The sequence below is a fragment of the Hyaena hyaena genome, unplaced genomic scaffold (assembly GCF_003009895.1).
Source record: "Hyaena hyaena isolate Hyena2069 unplaced genomic scaffold, ASM300989v1 scaffold_50, whole genome shotgun sequence".
Taxonomy (NCBI): domain Eukaryota; kingdom Metazoa; phylum Chordata; class Mammalia; order Carnivora; family Hyaenidae; genus Hyaena; species Hyaena hyaena.
Genome location: NW_024080682.1, coordinates 4,634,826 through 4,647,730, shown reverse-complemented (window position 1 = coordinate 4,647,730; position 12,905 = coordinate 4,634,826). Strand labels below are relative to the sequence as shown.

The 12,905-nt window shown below is 42.4% G+C and overlaps 1 protein-coding gene and 1 long non-coding RNA gene across 9 annotated transcripts in view; one reads left to right on the top strand and one right to left on the bottom strand.

Annotated features, from left to right (window-relative positions):
* The window catches only part of LMBR1 (limb development membrane protein 1), a 148,292-nt gene that overhangs the window by 104,674 nt on the left and 30,713 nt on the right, over positions 1-12,905 (top strand). For all 8 annotated transcript variants that reach the window (XR_005528210.1, XR_005528209.1, XM_039230687.1 and 5 more), the window contains one exon: positions 8,226-8,306. Coding sequence is in view for 6 of the 8 variants with exons in the window: in XM_039230687.1 (XP_039086618.1) it covers positions 8,226-8,306 (81 nt within the window). In the remaining 2 variants the exon portion in view is untranslated. The remainder of the gene's footprint in view (positions 1-8,225; positions 8,307-12,905) is intronic.
* The window catches only part of LOC120230903, a 35,872-nt gene continuing 28,984 nt past the window's right edge, over positions 6,018-12,905 (bottom strand). The window contains exons 2-3 of the long non-coding RNA XR_005528214.1: positions 8,316-8,373; positions 6,018-6,541 (exon numbers count right to left, since the gene is read on the bottom strand). This is a non-coding gene — a long non-coding RNA (uncharacterized LOC120230903). The remainder of the gene's footprint in view (positions 6,542-8,315; positions 8,374-12,905) is intronic.

The following is a 12,905-nucleotide window of genomic DNA, read 5'->3' as shown; positions in this document are numbered from 1 at the left end:
CCACAAAGTAGGCGTTTCTGTCTTTTCACTTAATTTAAAATTGGCAGCTGGAATACTGTTTATCCTGATACCTGTTTCCTTTCAAACTTCTGAATCCTCATCAGATTATTTTTTCTAGTACTGAACTGGTTACTGGAATAGTACTTCTTTACAAATACAGGGAATGCAATGTAGTTTGGAATTGTATTTGTAATTAATCAGATATAGAATTTAAATGACCATTAACTGAAGATACACACCATATAATTTATGAAGAAATGTGATAAAAAGAGGTATCTTTAGGACTAGTGAATAGTTTAAGCTTTGATTCAGAGATACTTGAAAATCTGAAAATGCGATACCATCTTACTGCAAATCTCCTTCTTGTATGGATACATTCATTAATTCTGTAATTTAATTGTTTCCCTTTGTGCTTTGGCAACTAGAAACTCTAAACTACAGTTATAGTCAAAGTTTTGTAGCTTTGGCCCACACTTCCTGAATATCTGTCTTCACCCCTCTTCTCTTATAAATGTCAATTACCTGTTGACAAGTAAAATGATTAAACTTAGGAGCCCTGGAAATACTGTAACATTTTAGTGCATTCAGGACCCCCGCTTCTCCATGAGAAGGTACTGACTTCCTCTCCCCAGCGCATGGATGGAAGCGGGGAAGGAGATGAAGAGGGGGCAGTGCTTACCTTCCCTAGAAACCCAGGGGAGACTGGAGTTCTGTGAGCGCCCAAGGGGGCTTAGGGAAGGAGCCTGTGCGTTGCCCTGCAGCGGTAGCCGGCCAGCCGTCTCGCGTCCTTGGCCACATCTGCTTTCTCTCTCCCTTGGAGCAAGGAGCACTGGTGCTAGAGAGACCCCGGAGCCCCGAGGCTGCTGCTTCCTACGCCAGTGTTCCTGGCCGGTTCTTCCCCAGGCCCCCAAAGCAGAAATTGCTGGGCCCTCAAAATGGTGTGTCATTGTTTGACAGACCGTCTGACCACGTGAGGTGTGGAGGGAACAATAGCTGGGCAGAAAGAAAAGTGATCACTCGCTTGACGCTGAGTGGTGACCGTGACAATGAGGGTCCAGAACAGCCATTCCCATTGAGGTTAACAGCCAACGGAGAGACAAATAGGAGTTTGTACTTAGCTCTTAAAAGTAATAGGGGCTTTTACGGAGGTATAATTAGAGAAGAAAAAAGGCCACCTCGAATGTGAAAAAAAAATTAAAAATTCAGCAGACAAAAGATGAAATAGTCCTGGTGGTAGGCAGAATAGTGACCCTGCAAAAGTATCCAAGTCCTGCCCACCCTGACCCTATAAACATGGCCCCTCCATGGTTAAAGGGACTTTGCGAGGTAACTAGTTGAAGGGTCTCAGGATTATCCTGGACGATCTGCTGGGCCCGGTGTCCTCATAGTATGGTTACAGGTGGTCACAGAAGGGGAGGTGACAATGGAAGCAGAGTAGAGTGACCCGAAGAAGGTCCATGAGTCAAAGACTGTGGGCAGCTTCTAGATAAGCTGGAAAAGATAGGAAACAGATGGTCCCTGAGTCTCCAGAAGGAACACGTCCACCCGGATTTCAGACTCCTGAACTCTAGACGTGTGAGCTGGTAAATCCATATTGTTTAAGCCCCTAAGTTTATGGTACTTTGTGACACCAGCAGTAAGGAACAAGTGTAGTCTTTCTGAAAACTGAATTAATTATCTGGTAGAATCAAGTGGAAGAACTGTTTCATGTCAAAGAGCCAAAGTACGAAGACCAGGAACCACCGTGAGATGGTAGACAGGGAGGGCAGGGCTGGGACACTAATCTAAACAACAAGCATCTAGATAGAGGAAGGAGAACAAATAGAGAAAGAATTAAGTAGATAATAGAAGAAAATGTCAATGTACTGAAGAAAGACTTTAGTGCAGAGTAAAAGACCAGAGTCCCAGACAAGATTATTAAATAAGAGATTTAAGGGGCGCCTGGGTGGCTTAGTCGGTTAAGCGTCCGACTTTCGCTTAGGTCATGATCTCACGGTTCGTGGGTTCGAGCCCCGCGTCGGGCTCTGTGCTGACTGCCAGCTCAGAGCCTGGAGCCTATTTCAGTCTGTGACTCCCTCTCTCTCTGACCCTCCCCTGCTCACGCTGTCTCTCTCTCTCTCTCTCCTAGAAATAAATAAAACATTAAAAAAAAAATTAAAAAAAAAAAATAAATAAAATAAATAAATAAATAAATAAATAAATAAGAGATTTAAAAGATCTAGACTTACTGTGTAAGATTGTTGAATTCCAAAAATGATGATAATAATGATGATAAAACACCTCATAAGCTTTCACAAAGAAAAACAACTTCTAAAAGAGAGAGAGAGCAAGATCAAACTTCCTCTTTGTGACCTGTTAAGGATTATTGGATAATATCATTACTTTTAAGGGGTGGGGGGTAGATTATAATTAAAAACTCATGTATTTATAAAGATGTATGTATATTAGGGTAAAAAAAGGTATTCACTTCATATTTGTATATTGAGTATCTCATTTGTGCTGGGTACTATCCTAGGTATTAAGGAAATGACACCTTATACACTGAAAGAAAAGTTTACTAATAATATTATATTAAATATTTTTAAAGCAATCTCAGTAAAATCCAGGATTTAGGAGGAGTTGGTGGGAAGCAGGGAAAAGAACAGTTTGATAAAAGTATGGTGAAAGCTTCACCTCAGTAAAGCATCATTCAGGGGTAATGACTGTGTTATACTGAAGAAAAGAAATACAGCTCGACTTGTGTGAAGAGGGAGAAAGCAACCACCGAAGTGCCACATTAACCTGTGGAAACAGAATAAACAGATTCCACCAGCTGATAAAAGAGGAAATAAAGAGCAAAATGAAGAGAAATTGTGACATGACACGAAAGGGGAAAGAGCCACCGGTCTTCATAAGCCAGCTCGTGGATGGCAGGATTCAGTCCCTGGATGTCACTGTTGAGCTGTGGGAAAACCCACTTGGGAGCCCATTCTGTGTCTAAACTTCTAATTTCATGAAATCATTTTCTCCTTTTTTAAGCAACTTTGAGTTGAGATTTTTGATTCAGTGGATCAATTTCACACCCCATTTCACAGATGAGAACACTGAGGTTCAGAGAATGAGAACTTGCAAAAAAAGCCACAATAAAAATTTGGAATTTGGCAGACCTGAGAACATTTTAGAGGCAGCAAGTTTAACAGACCCAACGAGGCTAAATCCTAAGCTATCTGTGTTTGATTCATATCCTCAAATCCCCCCAAATCTCAAGAAGTGGCAGCACCTGATACAGAAGTGGAGACGAAGTGGGGATGAAGTGGAGGGTTGGCTGACAGTCCTGTTTGTGAAGCCATTTGATGCCCACATCTCTTCCCTCAATCCGAGGTCGCAGGCCCCGCCCCTCTCCTACCCCAGGAAGAGGGAGGGTCATTCTCCAGAGAGTGAACGGGAGGCGGGGGCCTGGGACCAGTGTAGAGCAGAGGACGGTGGGGGGTGGGGGGGGTGGGAGGAGGTTGCAGAGCACGTGGGACGCTGTCTGGCCCCGGAGGAAGGCCCCACAGGTGCCAGCGGCAGGGTGCCCTCCCCGAGAGACCTGGTCGGATTGCCCAGCCGGAAGTCTCACAGTGGTCAGCCACCACTCACCCTTGAGTTTCAAATTAGCATGTTTAGTGCTTCATTCTTTTTGTTTTTAATTAATTTAAAAAAATTGGGGGACACTAGGGTTAAGCATTCGACTTTGGCTCAGGTCGTGATCTCATGGTTTATGAGTTCAAGCCCACATCGGGCTCTGTGCTGACAGCTCAGGGCCTGGAGCTGCTTCAGATTCTGTGTCTCCCTCTCTCTCTGCCCCTCCCCTGCTGGCGCTCTGCCTCTAAAAAATGAATACACTTATAAAAAAAATTTTTTAAACTTTTTTTATTTATTTATTTTATTTATTTATTTATTTTTTTAATGTTTTATTTTATTTCTAGGAGAGAGAGAGAGAGACAGCATGAACAGGGGAGGGTCAGAGAGAGAGGGAGTCACAGACTGAAACAGGCGCCAGGCTCTGAGCTGGCAGTCAGCACAGAGCCCGACGCGGGGCCCGAACCCACGAACCGCGAGATCATGACCTAAGCGAAAGTCGGACGCTTAACCGACTAAGCCACCCAGGCGCCCCTTTTTAAACTTTTTTTAATGTGGGCTCCACACCCAGGGTGGAGCTCAATGCAGGGTTTAAACTCATGACTGTGAGATCAAGGCCTGAGCTGAGATCAAGAGTTGGACATTTAACCAACTGAGCCATCCAGGTTCCCCTAGCGCTTCACTCTTAAATACGAGCAGACAGCTAAGGCTCACCAGACTTCTGAGCCACTTCAAAGGAGAGGCCAACTGATGAAGAACACTGGCAGAGACAGAACACACTAGAGAAGAATATCTGAAAATAAATCTGTTGTTAACCTCCTGAGAGAAACCAGGGTTGCAGTCATGGCGGAGGCCAGGATTCCAGAAAAATGGAGTATCTGGTGAACAGAAAGGGACTCTTGATATTTAGAAATAATGACCTATCCAAAAGATCACAAGATAAAGACCTTTTTTAGACGATAGGTCAAAATGACAAAAATAGGAGAAAAGGTTTAAGAATATTAGAGAACCGGTTTAGGGATCTAGCAGGCAACTATTAGGGATTCCACACGGGGAGAGGAGAGAAAAGGGGGAAATGACAAAATCAAAAAAAATTTCTCAGATTCAAAGGATGTGAATTTGGAGATTGAAAGGGCTCACCTAGTGCCCCGCGTGGTACATGGAAATGGACTCGCTAGGAGAAAACTAGGGACCAAGATTCCACCCATTTCACAGAATGGACAGCAGTTCACACTCAAGGGGACGGGAAGAGCTTGGGACTTCTCAGATGCACTGCCAGAAGCTGGAAGACAATGGAACAGCGACTTACAATCCTGCAGGGTAATTAGCTTTGCCCTAGAGTCCCTATTTAACCAAACTGTAAGAGCAAAGGTAAGATATCCAGACTTGTGCAGTCTCAGAAATACTACCTCTCATTCACCTTTTCTTCACAATCCGCTGGAGGCTCTGCACCCCCTACACAACGGAGTGGCGCAAGCCAGCAGGGCTGTGTAGGAAATAGGAGACGTACCACCGGCGAGAAGGGCAGAGGGGCCCGGGGCACCAGTGTGCAGCGGGCCTAGAGAGCAGCCGGTCCAGACCAGGGCAGGGAGAGACTCCAGGAGCAGTTTCTTCCGGGTGACAAGGGGAGTGGTATAACGGGAATCTACACACCAAGAGAAAAACACATTTGGGAGGAAGCTTGGGCATTGAGAGATGCTAAGTACAAAGAAAACTAAGTAAATGAAAAAAGTTACTAATTCTAGGTGTGGGAAGAATAATATCATGGAAGGAAAGGAAGCTAACCACAGTTTATTACGTGGGCAAGCAGCAGATGGTGTTTCTGTTGTAATAATGCAGACATTGAGTATTGATGTAACCACAATTTCCAATAATCCACACTGGGAGAGGGAGGAATGATAAGGTGTGTGGCTTACAGAGACTCAAATCCTTACACGGTAGGAAGGCCCTAATTATTAATAAGAGCTGGAATATCAGGACCTAGCAAGGGAAGCTAGTCAGTGATAGGAAGGCAAGCCCTGAAAGAATCAGCTAAATAATTTAAATCAGTGGTCTTTTGGGAGGTCAAATCAGGAGGAAGGTCAGCATGTATGCGTGTACCTTGTGAGTGTATGTGGCACTCAGAACTATGTGCACATTTTATTTTAGTAAAGATAAAATTTAAAAAAAAAAATACTTAAGGGGCACCTGGGTGGCTCAGTTGGTTCATTAAGCCTCTGACTCTTGATTTCAGCTCAGGTCACGATCTCCCAGTTGTGAGATTGAGCCCCGAGTTGGGCCCTGCACTGAGTAGTGTGGAGCCTGCTTGGGATTCTCTCCCTCCCTCTCCCTCTCTCTCTCTCTCTCTCTCTCAAAATAAACATTAAAAAAATAATTTAAAAAATTTTAAAAACACTTAAAAATTAAGACAAGTAATATGAAAGGTATCAAACGAAGTTTATTAGCTGTTATACAAAATTCTACCGAATGCAAACACCATATTCTACTAAATGTAAATGGGCTGCATTCTGCGGTTAAAGAACAGAGCCCCTCAGATCGGGTAGTCAGCACATGTCTGTTGTAAAGCATCTGATGCGGCTCTGTTGTTTCTCGCACTGGATCACATCCGTGGAACTGCTGTCAGAGTTCCGTGTCTCCCCGACCGAAGGAATGCCTTGTGACTCTGGAGGTAGGCCACTGGACAGTGGAAGTTTATTCTTGGTTCTAGCAACATAAAGACTGAAAATTTTATTCTTGATCCTGGGAGTCGTTGGAACTGCCCCATCCCAGCTGTAGTATCAGAGGAGGCAGCCCATCTGTTCCTGCCGCCAGGAGCCCTCAGCCTGGGGCTGCTCCTTCCAGGAAACCGGAAGTTGGCCTTCTGGCTCTCGCGCGCTCATGAATTCCTTTTCTGTTGTAACTAGTCCACCCACTTCAGTTGCTTACAACCAACGAGCCCTAACTGGTAAAGTTAAACCTCAAATAAGATTCAGCTGATAGACACACAAACCTATCTACCTTTAATTTCAATCTTTTTTTGGTCTCACATGTAAATCAGTAATAAATTAGTAAATAAGGGAGGCAGGTAAAATCGGAAAGAAAGTAGAACTTAAGGTCCACCAAATAGAATTGAAGTTGAAAAACATTAAAAACGAAGTGGGTCATTATCTAATGATAAAAAGTATGATTCATAAGGAGGGTGTAACCGTCATCTAGGAACCCGAAAACTTAGCAGATAATACAAATACATAATGGAAAAAACTCTTAAAAACTGAGGAAACCAGGGTGCCTGGGTGGCTTAGTCGGTTGAGCGTCTGACTTGAGCTCAGGTCTTGATCTCACAGTTCGTGGGTTCAAGCCCCGCGTTGGGCTCTGTGTTGACAGCTCAGAACCTGGAGCTGCTTCAGATTCTGTGTCTCCCTCTCTCTCTGACCCTCCCCTGCTCACGCTGTCTCTCTCTCTCTCTTTCTCAGAATAAATTAAAAAAAAAAAAAAAAACTGAGAAAACCTAACCAACAAAAGTATACTTTCAGTGGAGGATTTTAATTTATCCATTTCAGAATTCAACATATAAAATAGAATATGGAGATATGCAAGTCATTATAGAAATAAGTAGAAAATATGAGTAGAGAAAATACATGTGGTAAATACACATATGAAAAGAAGTTCAACCACATTTGGGTAAATGTATGTTAAAGTAACAATAAGAAAACATTTTTCATCCATCATATTGGCCAAAATTCAAGAACTACAGCATCTAGTGTGAGGGAAGATATTAGAAAATAGATACTTTCAAAAGCTATAAATGGAAATGGAAATTATTACAATAATTTAAATCATTACAATAAATTACAATATTTGGAAGGGAATAACCTTTAAATATCTCTTAACTGTAAATGCTTACACCCTGTGACTCAGAATTTTGGGAATCCATCCTGCAAAAACAATTGCATTAGAGTGTACTGGATGTACATACAAAAATTTTTGTTGCAATGTTGTCGCAAAAAACAGAGGAAAACCTTACTTTAAGTCATAAGTGGAGTAATTCTGAATAAAACTGAAGTGTATCCATACTGTGGAATATTACTCAGTTGTTAACGGAGTTGGCACTCTCTGTAAACATGGATGTATCTATCGTTGGCTAGGAAAGCAAGTGGTAATATAATGTGTCCGATTCAACCCCTTCTTACACAATATATACAGAAACCATGTGTGTGGTATAGATGTATATGTGAATATTTACATGAGTATGAAGAAAGGTGTGGAAGCATCAACCAAGCTGTTACTGAGTGTCACTTGAGGGAGGCAGGATAGAGAACAGGCTCGTGAATTTCTTTCACTTTCTATAATAAGCATATGATATTTCTGTCATTAATAAAAGATTAACAACGGATCAAGTAAACATTTAATCACACTAAGGCGTTCTCTAGGGAACGTGTAGTGTTTAATCAGCAAGAACTTGGATGTTTTAAGTGGTAAAGAAATGGATATACATTTCTGAGAATCACAAATCAGCATTTGTTTTTATTCTCAGTGATAAGGCTTTGTAATGTGTTATCTTGTATTTTAATTAAATGTGAGGGCTACCCATTCTCTGCTGTTGGGGTTCTGTTGTTACACTCCTAAAATACTTTTGCTTTTGACAGGACTGTCTTCCTCAGTGGAATACAATATAATGGAGTTGGAACAAGAACTTGAAAATGTGAAGACCCTTAAGACAAAATTAGGTACCGTACATTTTTGTTCTTCACTCGTGTTTGGATCTGGGATTCTTTCCAGAGACTTTACCACAGCCTGAAAGATTAAAAAAATTATGAAATGTTGAGCGTAGGTTGTAGGCTTCCAGTCTATCGAGAGCTATTGATAAAGACTGTCTCGCTGTCTCTCTCTCTCCTAGAAATAAATAAAAAATATTAAAAAAAAATAAATAATAAATAAAAAATAAAAAGTAGAGGACACAGACTTAACATGTTAGAGTCATGGAAGGTATAAAACAAGTCTAAACAGGACTTCTAAATATAAAATCTGAAGGGTCTGAGAAGAATACAATAGATGGGATTAAATGCAGATTACACACTCAGAAGAAAAGATTAGTGAACATGAAGATACAGTAATAGAAACTATCCAAAATGAAACACACAGAGGAAAAAACCTGAAAAGTAAAGGAAAATCCTTGCATTTGGGGGCGACTTCCAGTGCGCCAACTTAAATGCAACTGCAGTCACTGAAACGGGGGGGGCGCAGAGAGGAAAAAAAAAAGCATTTGGAGAAATAATGGCCAAAAGTGTTTCAAATCAGACGAAAGCTGTCAATTCCCAGATCCAAGAGACTCCATGAACCCAAAGAATAAGAAGCATAAAGAAAACCACTCTAAAGCACAGCTTAATCAAACTATTCAAAGTCAATGATAAAGAGGACATTCTCAAAGCAGAGAGAGAAAAAAGACATTTTAAAAGATGAGGATGACAGACTACTTGTCAGAAATAATGCAAGTGAAGAGACAATGGAGTGACATCTCTGAACATCAGCTTCTGAAAAGTCATTTTCCAAAACAAAACAAAACAAAAGGTGAATAGATACATACTTATCCTCTCCCCAAGCTAAGAGACAGTCTTTTTTTTTTTTTTTAATGTTTTATTTATTTCTAGGAGAGAGAGAGAGAGAGAGAGCGAGCGAGCAGGGGAGGGTCAGAGAGAGAGGGAGTCACAGACTGAAACAGGCTCCAGGCTCTGAGCTGGCAGTCAGCACAGAGCCCGACGCGGGGCTCGAACCCACGAACCGCGAGATCATGACCTAAGCGAAAAGTCGGATGCTCAATCGACTAAGCCACCCAGGCGCCCCTGTGTCCTCTACTTTTTAAATAATAGGAGATACGATAGTAATAACACTTGTAATGTTTTTATCTGCTAATTCTAACTTGTGTGTGAATTCCTGGTAAGTTTCAGTCGATTGCCTTTGCTCCTCATCATTGGTTGTATTTTTTGCTTTTCCTCTTGCCTGGCAATTTTTGATTGGATGGTGGACACTGTGGATCTTATCACTGGCCACTATGTTTTTGTAGCCTTTGCTCTGAAGGCCTGTCAGGCGGGGCCAGAGCAGCACCTCCCATAGGGCCAGTTGTTCTCACGTTAAGGCAATAATGCTTGTGATTTCTGGGGCCTTGGTACTGTCTCGTGGGGGCAGGCCCCATTCCTGGCCCTTCCCAATGGTTGTATGCTGCTCCACGTAACATTTCTGACTGGTTCCTTCTCCAGCTGTGGTTTGCTTGCTCGTGTACCTGAGCTGATTTCACCCCACTGAAGACCAAGGATGACCCTCTCAGGATCCTTGGAGTTCTTTCTCTGAGGAGTTTTTCGTGGGGTATTTTGCTCTCTGCAGTCCAGCTGACTTGGTCTTTCCACACTCCCATTTTATGACCTCACCTCCAGGAATGAGCTGGGCCCAGCTTGGGCTCCTCCGCCCTGTCTCTGAAATGGAAGTCCAGTGTTTTGTTGTTGAAAATGTGTTGATTTTTTTTCTCTTTTTTTTTACTGAAGTACAGTCACCATGCAGCGTTCCATCAGTTTTAGGTGTGTGAATCAGTGATTCAGCAGTTCTGTACCTTACTCAGTGTGCATTGTGAGACGTGTGTCCCCAATCCCCTTCACCTATTTCACCCGTCTCCCTACCTACCTCCCCCCTGCCAGTCACCAGTTGGTTCTCTGTATTTAAGAGTCTGGGTTTTTGTTTGTTTGTCTTTTTTTACTTTGTTTTGTTTCTTAAATTCCACATGTGAGTGAAATCATATGGTATTTGTCTTTGACTGACTTATTTCAATTAGTATTATACTCCTTAGATCTATCCGTGTTGTTGCCATTGGCAAGATTTCATTCTTTTCTATGGCTCATATTCCTCTGTGTGTGTGTGTGTGTGTGTGTGTGTGTGTGTGTGTAATTGTGTATATATCACATCTTCTTTATCCAAGTGTCTATGGATACACACTTGGGTTGTTTCTGTATCTTGGGTATTATAAACAATGCTGCAACAGACATTGGGATGCGTGTGTCCTTTTGAATTCCTGTTCTTGTTTTCTTTGGGCAAATACCCAGTATTGGAATTACTGGATCATTTGGTAATCCTATTTTCAGTTCTTTGAGGACCCTCCAGACTGTTTTCCACAGTGGCCACACCAGTTTGCATTCCCACCAACAGTGCACGAGGTTCCTTTTTCTTTATCTCTTTGCCTACACTTGCTATTACTTGTGTTTTTCATTTTAGTTACCCTGACAGGTGTGAGGTGATATCTTATTGTGGTTTTGATTTGTATTTCCCCGATGATGAGTGACATTGAGCACTTTTTCGTGTGTCTTTTGGCCATCTGGATGTCCTTTTGGAAAAATGTCTGTTTGGGTCCTCTCTTCATGTTTAAATTTGGTGTTGGGCTGTTCAAGTTCTTTATGGATTTTGGATATTAACCGTTTCGTAGATCTATTGTTTGCAAATATCTTCTCCCATTCAGTAGGTTGCTGCCATTTCCATCTTTGTAAACAACATCATGTTGACCGTTCCTCTATTCATTCTGCTCCTGATGGATATTTGATGTGTTTCTTACCTTTTGCTATTATGAATGATATTGGTGTAAACATTCTTCTGCATATCCCTTGGTACCTCTGTTTTTTCAGGGTACGTACCTGGAAGTGGAATTATAGGATCATTGAGCATGTGGGTTTACAACTTTTAAAAATACTGCTGAATTGTTTTCCCGGTAGTTGTATTATTTTGCATCTCTTAGGCGTGAATAAGACTTCCCATTGCTCCACTTCATTGTCAACAAGTGGCAGTGCGGGCTCTAAATTTTTACCAATTTAGCGGATGTGAAGTGTTTGTCACTGGTGGTTCAGTTTATGTGTGTCCATGATTTGTGTTTCCAGTGTTCATTTAGCTGCCGCTTGAAAAACATCTGTTAGCATTTCATTTAGTCTGTTAGCAATGAACTGTCGGTTTTTGTTTATCTGAAAACTTTTTCCCTTGCCTTCTCATTGAGAGGGTATTTTTTTTTTAATGTTTTATTTATTTCTGAGAGAGAGAGAGACAGCGTGAGCAGGGGAGGGTCAGAGAGAGAGGGAGACACAGAATCTGAAACCGGCTCCAGGCTCTGAGCTGTCAGCACAGAGCCCGACACGGGCCTCAAACCCACGAACCATGAGATCATGACCTGAGCCAAAGTCGGACGCTTAACTGACTGAACCCCCCAGGCGCCCCTCATTGGGAGGGTATTTTCATAGAATTTAGAATTCTTATTTGGTATCTTTCAACATTGAAATGATGTCTTTCTAGTGTCTTCTGGTTTCCGGTTGAAAGTTGTCTTGTGGCCCTTTTGAAAGCTTGTAGGATTTTCTTTTTGTCCTTGGTGAGCAGTTTTACCCTGATGTGCTCTGGTTTGGTTTTCTTTATATTTATTCTTCTGGAGATCAGTGGCATTTCATCAGCGTGTGGCTTAGCGTGTTTTATCCGCTTCGGAAATGGTTGGCCCTTACGTCATCAGATACCACTTCTGCCCCTCTCTTCTGTCCCCAGATACCGGCTGCACATGGGCTGGGCCTTTTCACTCCCATATGTCTTTCTGAATTTCCCCTCCTTTTTACATCCTCCAGTCTGTGCTATTTTCCATTGATGTGTCTTCCATTTCGCTGCCTTTCCAGCTGTGTCCTAACTGTTGCTAAACTTTCTCTTAAACTCTTAATTTTAGTTTTTGTATTTTTCAGTTCTAGGATTTCCTTTCAGTTATTTTCTGGATTCAAATGATGGCATTTGCCATCTTGTCACTTATCTTGTTGAACTTATTAGTCAGTTATTTTAAGGCCTCTTTCTGATAAGTTCAATATCTGGATAAACTGAAAGTCTGTTTCTATTCTTTATTTCTTCTGTCCTGTCTCCACGTAACATTTGTTTGTCAAACATTTCTTACACAAAACTGTAGAAACCCTGGATAATGTTTTCTTCTTCTTGAGAGGATTTGCTTTTTCTTCTGGCCGGCAGTTAGAGTAGGGATGCCCCCTTCCTGTCTGGGCTGGTGATCACCACAGTGGGTGGTGGCCTCCATGAGGGCCTATCTCTGTGCACTTCGGCCTGCCTCCTAGTCTGTAGCTTTCGAAGCGAAAGCCTGGATGTTTCCTTGTCGGCTCTGATTCCTCCCCCTCCTCCTCCTCCCCCTCCTCCTCCTCCCCGTCCTCCTCCTCCCCCTCCTCCCAGGGCTGGTTGCTGGGGAGGATCCCACTCCCCTGCACTGCCCCCCCCCTGCCTTCTGAGGCCTGCAGGCACCTTCCACTTCCCCAAATGGGAACCCC